The 9,229-nt window shown below is 37.8% G+C and overlaps 1 protein-coding gene across 1 annotated transcript in view; it reads right to left on the minus strand.

The window, feature by feature from the left end:
- SHC3 (SHC adaptor protein 3) overlaps positions 1 to 8,955 on the minus strand; it is a 64,464-nt gene extending 55,509 nt beyond the window's left edge. Inside the window, exon 1 of the mRNA XM_075019661.1 lies at positions 7,830 to 8,955. Within this exon, the coding sequence (XP_074875762.1) occupies positions 7,830 to 8,369 (540 nt within the window). The 5' untranslated portion in view covers positions 8,370 to 8,955. The remainder of the gene's footprint in view (positions 1 to 7,829) is intronic.
- Between the last annotated feature and the right edge of the window lie 274 nt (positions 8,956 to 9,229).

The following is a 9,229-nucleotide window of genomic DNA, read 5'->3' on the forward strand; positions in this document are numbered from 1 at the left end:
GTAAAGGTTGTAAACAAACATCACTTTGTAGAGCATGAGGATCTATTAACAACAAGTGTTCCGTAGGAACTAGGTTTTATTAACATTATTATTAGTCCTAGAGTAGAGTGAGCCAGACTTCATTGCCTTCTTAATGCTGCTGAAGTGCTGTAAGAGAAACAGGTTCAATGCATCTGCCAGTGCAGCTTGATTTCATACCAGGCCCTTGTAAAGCTCATTATTTCTGAAGGTTTTTATCATGCCTGAGTGTTGTTACGGATAACAGTCATCTAGGAACAGGAGGACCACACTGGGGACTGCCTTCATAGTTTCTGTCTCTGACCCAAGAAAAGACTTTGGGTAGATTCCAAACACTTGGCGGATATGTTTTTAACAGTTTATTGTGGTGTTTGCAGTGCAGCTTCACACTTAATCCTTTCCTTTCAGAAGGAGACTCTGCACAGTTTATTCGCCTGGCCTTCTCTCTTAATTCCTGCTCAGCATTTAGAAAAAAGTAGGTAAAAAAGAATGACACTGTAGCATCTGCACTCAACATGTGGCGACAAAACATGGCCCCTGCATTTGGTGGCAAAGGTGGTATTTCTGAAACATTCTAATTTCTTGGGAAGTTCAGGGTACTTTTAAAATGTCCTGTGGTTAGTTAAAGCAGCTTGTCTATAAGAAAAAAAATTACTGTTTCTGGTAATTACTTCATCGGAGGTAAACAGTGTCAAATGACAGTCAGGATGCTGGTGTCCAATGAGACATGGACTCCCTTGTATAATTCCTGTGCTAGTAAGAGCCAAAAATGGGAATAAAGGCACGTTAGTACAACAACATATCCAGAAAGATGGAAATGGTGCTGAGCAAGATAAGACAACATCTTAAGATGAAATATCTCTCTTTCAGTCTTGTCCTTATTATTTCAGGTATTTGGTCAACTTATGTCTCAAACTTCAGGATTTGTTCTGAGATAACAAAAAAAGACAAAAATTTCAGTATCAACAAATATAATGTGATGGCGCTGTGGAAAAAAGGCCTAGACAGCTTTTTCTATTTACCTCACATCATTTTCTTTGCATCTCCCTATACCCTGTTTATTTTTACCTTTTATCTTTTTGCTTGCCATTCCTGTCTAATTTCAAAGGGCTTTTTTCAGTCTTTAAACTTTTAGCTGTGACTTGGATTGTCTGAGTCAACATTTTGAGACTGAAAACTTTCCTGGCCCTTTGAAAACTTATTTGAAAAATCTAGGGGAATATCTATCACTTATTAAACAAACATTCTAGCTTACCCTTACTGAATTGCATCAAATCCCCCTCTGAAAGCAAGTGATGACTGGAAATGTGGTTGCATTGAGTCCCATCATTATTTCCATCACAACTTAAATGGAGAGTCTCTGCCTCAGACCTGCCTGGAGCAGCCAAAGGTAGAGCTGCATCACATTTTATCATAAATGTATAGAATCAAATGAAATATGAATATTGCATGACTATGTAGAGCTGCAGAGAAGCAATACTGATCCCCTCTTCCCCTATGACTATGGAATTGGTTTCATTGCTTAGGGGAGTAATCACACTGAAAGAGTGTCAGTAGCTGGGAAGGCTTGTTGTCTCTGGCACGGTCCCGGGGCAGAGCTGCATTTTTTCCCATTGCAAACAATGTGAAAATTTAATATTGATACTTTGTGCATTCACTTCAACTTTCTACCATAAAATGAAGCCAGGCTGCAGCACAAGTATAGCTAGTGTGTTAGTGGAGACAAGGTTCCTCAATGGGTTATGTGGCTAGTGGACAAAGGAGTGCCCTGTTACTGGGACAAAGGAGTGCCTTGTCTCCAGCAGCCAAGAAAGGCATTGGTTTTCCCTGAAGATCTCAGTCCATGTGTGTGTTTTCTTTATGTTTGTAGCAGCAGATATTTACTTTGGGCACATGGTATTCTTACTGTAATCATTATTTGAAGACAAGTAAAGAAACCAATAAATCCATTTCCAAGGAAAAACAGAGAAGGAATTCTGGCTGAATGCAGTTTTACCTCCTAAACCAATGAGCTAAATTCATCAGTGGATTTTAAAGCTGTAAATAACTAGCAGGATTGTATAATTTTGGCTTTAAATGAAAACAGTTCTGAGTTTAACTATTTAAATCAACATTAATAGTGCACAAATTGTGTCACTCATTAAATAACCCTAGGTGTGGAATTTATGCCAAAGCTTCCAAGGCATTTTGCAAACACTCCAAATGTACTGCAGAACAGACATTCATGCTGAGAGTTGAATCCTTCAGCACTGAAATCATTACATGCTTTGCTTTCTACGAAAGGTGTGCAAATGTACAGTAATAGTACTTGAGTTATGTAATTAGAATAATATTATAATTAAAGACTCTACTGTATGATTTCTTCCTATAGGATTTGATTTAATTTCTGTGAGAAATGCTCTTTTCATATCAGTGGGCTGTAAAACAGACCCACAGTGTTTCAGATCCATGGAGCTCAAAATACAGGTTTTCGACAGAGCAACAGGCATCAATATCTTTTTTTCATAGCCCAAACAACAGTGAAAGAAAATGCAAAGAATACTAACTGATTGCAAAGGAATATGGCATATCAGGAGGGATTAACCAATGCTGTCTTTGTCACTTCCTTCTCTCTCCCCTAACGTGCGTGCATGCAGCTTTAAAATCCACGGTGATAAGCCAGTTTCATGAGTCTTTAAGCTCTAACACTGTTTGGGTACTTGGGTTGAAGATAGCAGACTCTGAACTAACGGATCAATATTCAGTCCTATTATCACCATATGGCTGAAACACACAACCCACTTCTTAAACATGCAAACCTCATTACAGCAGGACACTTTGAGACTGTGTTCCTTATTATTAGAATCACATGCACGAAATACTACCGAGTATGGTTTTACTCAGGCCATGTCAAACTATGAGTGATTAACCATTAATGCTACTGCAGCTTGACTGACAGAAGCAGAATTTAAATCTGATTTAAAAAGGAAAACAAACAAACAAACCTTGCACAAATTCTTCTATAATGAAGAGAAATTTAACATTGACCAAAAAGAGAAACTAACAAGTCTTGCTGTAACGTTAATATTATTTTATTTTTTTTTTAACAAGTAGAATGTAAATTTTACTTTATGTCTGTTTAAAGAGGTAAGAAGGAAGCAAGAAACCCTCTTTTTTTCTTACGGGCTACGCTGGATACCTTTCAAACAGCTAGGCAAACAGTACCACCACAAAGCCACAAAGCATTGGTATCTTGCTCCTACGTGAAACTAGCAACAAATCAATTCTAGTTAGCACAGAAAGGAAAAAAGAGAAAGGTTTTTCCAAAGACCCCTGAAGTCTTCTACGGGAAGGCCGCATAATGTTGCAGTTTCCACCATGTTAGCTCCATTTAAGGCTGTGCTTCACAGTCTGGCTTAGCCACTAAAGAGAAAAGTAATTTTGTAAATTCTGTGTCTACTTGCAGAAATCTGCTAAAATCACAGCTGCCCTGCATATACACTGAAGGGAATACTATAGTACAGAATAAAAGGATGCAGTAAGAGCATGCAACACTGCAATTCAGTTCATCCTTAAGCACATACTTAACTTCCAGCATACAGGAGTAGCCTCAATTATTTCAATGAGAATGTTCCCATAAACAGTGTAATGCAGAAATGTTTGCAGAACTGAAGCCTTTACTTGGTGATACATTTGAACAGCTTCACGGAAGATGTCTATTTTCCTCATGAGATGTAAATCGCTGTTATCCCCTCCCAAGACATAAAAGTGTTAAAACATTAAAGAAATAATTGTAGTTAGGATTATACTCTTTAAATTATTAATATTATAGCAAATTATCTAATGTGCTGCTCATTGAAATATTATTTGCCTGGCTTGCAGAGCTTCTTTTAGATGAAGTTCTTTTTCCTTCCTATCTTTCAGACACTATCTTTATACCTGTTTCTTAACACTAGATTTGCCCAGGTCTGTTCCATACCACTGTTGTGGTTTTACAGCTCATTAGCTCTTCCAGATATACTGTACATAGGGATATAAAATTATGCTATAGTATTTTCAGTTTTTTTAGTTTTTAACTTCTGAGAAACAGCATTTTAAGCTCATCTGTCCTGGTTTCAGCTGGGATGGAGTTAACTGTCTTCCTAGTAGCTGGTACAGTGCTATGTTTTGAGTTCAGTATGTGAAGAATGTTGATAACACTGATGTTTTCAGTTGTTGCTCAGTAGTGTTTAGTCTAAAGTCAAGAATTTTTCAGCTTCTCATGCCCAGCCAGGGCACAAGAAGTTGGCACAGGACACAACCAGGGCACCTGACCCAAACTGGCCAACGGTGTATTCCATACCATGGGACGTCACATCTAGTTTAGGAACTGGGAAGTGGGGGCAGGGAATCACCGCTCGGGGACTGGCTGGGTGTCGGTCAGCGGGCGGTGAGCAATTGCCCTGCGCATCATTTGTACATTTCAATCCTTTTATTATTGCTGTTGTCATTTAATTAGTGTTATCATTATTAGTTTCTTCTTTTCTGTTCTATTAAACCGTTCTTATCTCAACCCACGAGTTTTACTTCTTTTTCCCGATTTTCTCCCCCATCCCACTGGATGGGGGGGGAGTGAGTGAGCGGCTGCGTGGTGCTTAGTTGCTGGCTGGGGTTAAACCACGACAGCATCAACACTTGTTACAAAACCCAACCACGAGTCACCTAGACAGACATACATTTGCCTCCTGACTGTTGATTGTGCTCTTAATTAAATGTAACAAAACCCAAAACGTCTATGCCATTACCCAACTAAAACTCATCAGTAAACATTTATCATTGGAAACAGATTTCATTGAAACATTTAACTACTGTTCCATTACACAGTTTTACACTTTTTTATTACATGTATTTGTTTTTCTGACAACATGAACACTTATAATCACTCCCTATAGTAATCAGTCCCTCTGTGGGGAAAAGACTGAGCTCTTCAATGACTTCCATCACAGCAAACTATTTCATTTTTTTTCATTAATCCATAATTTGTTAAACTGTTCAGCAGTGGTGTTCAGTAAAATATTAGTACCTCACCACTTAATGTCCCTAATACGGCTATGGTCATTGTCCAACTTGTTACAAAAATATTTTTTTGTTTTTGTGAAAATTTTCCTGTTAAAATAATAGATAAAAATGCAATGTGAAATCCACAGGGAGAAAAAAATACAGAAAATGCCAGTATTTTTATGGCTGAAAATAATTCCATCACAGCAGACCATGAAGATCAGAACACAGTTCCTGTTTACCATAATCCTACACCCATTTTTAAGCATTAGAGTTACACTGCCCATTTAAAAAATGGGTAAAACGTGAAAACGTGGGGACAGCGGTAAAGTTACAGATTTGTCATACATCGCATATAGGAACTTTGTGTCTCTTACTTCAGAAGATTCCAATGTGAGTTATCAAACTGGCCAGTGGTTACAATTTACCCTGTCCCATAGATAATTTCATGTTTTGAATGTGGATTAATGAGAAAATAGTAACCCAGTGCACATTTACACACAAAATGATAAAAGCTTTGCTGGTTAATAACAAATCTAATTTTTGTCTCATTTAATTAATGGCATGTGGAATTTTCTGCAAGGCATATGGTACTAATTAAACATGGTACAAGTCCCCCAGATAGTCAATATAGCCATGAGGTATCCAAGGAATGTTTCCCTTCAGTGTACATTATCTATGTATTGATTTGATGGTCTGAATGTATAAAAGCCCTGGGAACTAACAATGTTTAATGATGTGGGAACTGCACTTCTATTCTTATCTATATGAATGCTGCAGTTGCTGAGGAAAATTCTGAGATACTTATGAACAGGCAAATTATGAACTAACCAGGACCAGTTTGTTTTCATTCATTTACCACCAATTTTGATATTTATTTTTAACCTTTGTTTTTACAGTTAAGAGCACTGTTCTGTGACTCTATATGCCAGAGAGCATGAAGTTAAAGATATCACCCTATTTTTTTAACAGAAACAATAATCTAGATTCCATACATTTTAATGACATTAACAAACAACTAAAATATAAGTTGTATAGTGTTAATGATTTATTTTGAAAATTCTGAGACACATAATGGATATAAATACACTTTCATGTATTTGACACCAGCTGTGCTAATTAAAGTATTTGTTCTACTATCAGTGTTAGATATGGGTTAATTACTAACTTCAAATGTAAGTCCACTTCTATTTAATTTTAATTCTCTTTTCAATTCAAGGATATCACCTTCCTCTAGGATACAGAAGGTCAACCTCTGAAAAAATTAAGAAAATGAATACTGTGTTTGTTCTGCTTCATAATGATCACTTCAGGTAAAACAAACAGCAGCAGCGAATTCTCATAGTCATTATCTGTCTACTTACAACATCCTAAGCAAAATAAAAAATAAAATAGTTGAGTTCCCTGAGCTAATGGGAAAATGGTAAATGACCTTCCGTTAACCAGAATATTTCCGTGCAAAAGAACAACAGCGTCTCAACACCACTACATCTAGCATCAGTGGGTTATTTTTACCAAGACACTTCTCGAACAGTAACAGAGCAGCAGTTTGTGTTCTGAAAGGTAGCACTGACTCTGTTGTAGATCCAGTGAATTTCAGAGTAGTAAAAAAGACAGTACAATTTCAATAATGCTCTGAATTGGCCAACTTACTCAGTCTACCATCACTTGCAAAATCTACCGTCACCACTAACAGAAAGAAACAAAAACTGCTTCCTAGTGCTCCAACTGTTAAATATGCACTCTGCTTTTGATACTGAGACTTGAGAAAAACTGGTGAGAGTTAAGCAACAAGGCTGCCACTCAGTTTTAAAGCATCCTGATATAAAGTCACAATGTGACTTTTATACCCAAAATAAGATGAGATTAAAAATAGACCTCTATTAATAGTCTGCCACAAAACAGTTTAACACTTAAGATACAAAAGCCACTTGGCAAATAAAACATGGTGACTGAAGAACAAATTCTAGACAATAATGTTATTTTTATACTTTCTGCACACTGTGCTGGAAGGTGTAACCAGAATCTTACCTGACCACAAAAAAAACTGCACATACCCTTCTCTCAAAGGCTCTAATTTAATAGGTCATTTCAAAATACTTTAAAAGCATATGGAAATATTACCCTGTAATCTTAGGATTCTCTGCTCTTGACATGCTGTATCAACAAACTGAAAAGAGCAGTAACATTTAAGGTGGCTGAATTCTCATTATGTAAAACAAGCTGCATTTTCCTGCTCTACCCACAACAGTATTTCTATTTGTGGAACATGGTAAGAATTGCACTCTGTGCCTTACTGCTCTAAGATTTCAAATATAATTTCACTTTAAAAACACACATGTCCTTAGAGGTATTTTCAAACTGAAGTATCATGCAAGATTAACAGTTTTTCACACGTCAAGGAGTCTTTCTTTTCTCCTGTATATTGCACCAGACATATTGAAAGCCTATGTATCCATGATATATACAGTATGCTAGATAACACTGAAAACCGAATTTCAGAAGAAGGAAAAAAAACCCAACCCCGAAAGTAAGAAAACCAGCTTTTAGCTTAGGAACAGTATTTTTACACAGCTGTAGAACATTATCTGACAAAGAACCTATTTGCAGGTTTGCTCTAATTTGACAAATTAACACAGCTTCCCAACCCTGCCTTCCTGCATTTACATACCATGCATTATGCACAAAAAAAGGAATATACAAATAGAGATCCTTTCAGCCTGTCTAGCCTGTCATCAAAACCAGCAGAGAATTTTTCATTGATAAAAACAGAGAATGGAAGAAATCAGACCAACCTTCACAATGTACGTCACACCAGGTCCCAGGATCTTCTCACTCGAGTGCAGCCATCCTCGAGAGGGTTTACTGACAAAGCTGCTACTTTGATTCCAGTCTTCACCTCCCGGGTGCGTTTCCTCTGACCCTGTTTTTTTCCCCATGCTCATCTTGCTGGCGTCCTGCTGAGAACACGAAGTGGCAGAGACAAGGTTACATGTGTTGTCTGAAGCCCCTGCTGCTGAGCTAGAAGCACCTGAGCTTCCCTGCAACTTGGACACAGCAAGCTCCTTTACTGCAGAGGAGAGGTTTTTGATACCCAAAAGGCTGCCCGTGTTAGAGAGTTTCAAGTGGGACACTTTATGGATGAGGGTGCACAGGGTGGTGGGTCCATCTTCTTGGTCCTTGCGGAGAACCTCTGGCGAGACCAGGTATGAAGGTGTTGTTGAAGTCGTGGCAACTGCTGAGACCTTGCTGTTCATGGACAAATTGTGAATAAGATCATCAACTGATGTCACTGAATCATTCCTGAAGCGGTTATACTTGGTACGTTGAAGCATGCCCTTCTATCTGGTTTCCTGCATATGTTCTGGCAAATCTGATGCCAACACAGGAGATGCCTGTACTAACATAGCAGGCGATTCATAACAACACGGATGGATAACAGGATTTTGGGGTAAAAAAGAAAAGAGTATAAGGAAGAACAAAAAAAGGTATATTTTTAAGAAAATTCTTATGGTTCCCCGTTAAGGTTGGGTGAAGTAACAGTTTTCTGTGACAGAGATCCCAGTCCTGCTTAGAGCTGCCAACTCGCTCACAGCAAAAGCATGACTCACACAAATGAGAAGGACCCTTTTCAACAAAAGGCTCAGTGAACACTGCAAATCACTTCCTGTAGCAAAAAAAAAAAAAAAAAAAAAAAAAAAAGACGAAAAAAAAACCATCCACCCACTTACAGCACACTAGCACCAATCAATTCTCAAATTTCCTTTTCCTATCTTCTCAAACAGATATTTCCTTCCAACCTTTAATTCTTCACCACCACCACCACCCTTTTGGTACCAAAGGCAATTACCTTAAAAACTGAATTAACAGCCCTTACGAAACACTACACTTTATTCTTCTGTTTAAATGTTCTTCCACCTCACATATTTGTGAATATATAAAGAAGTCACAATTAGATAGCAAATATCTGGATAACATTTACACATATATACCCCCCCACCAAAAACACAGACACCTTGAAGGTTTTCAGAACAGATGACAGAAGTAAAGAATATACACATTTTCTTCCACAAAAGCAGCCTAACAGACTTTACAAGTGCCTTTGTGTCAATGCTGTCTCTCACGGAAAGTGTTACATCCAATTTTTGACAGAGAAAGAAATCCTTCTCCCCTGTTACTCCACAACAACCTTCTC

Source organism: Buteo buteo, chromosome Z (genome assembly GCF_964188355.1).
Source record: "Buteo buteo chromosome Z, bButBut1.hap1.1, whole genome shotgun sequence".
Lineage (NCBI taxonomy): Eukaryota > Metazoa > Chordata > Aves > Accipitriformes > Accipitridae > Buteo > Buteo buteo.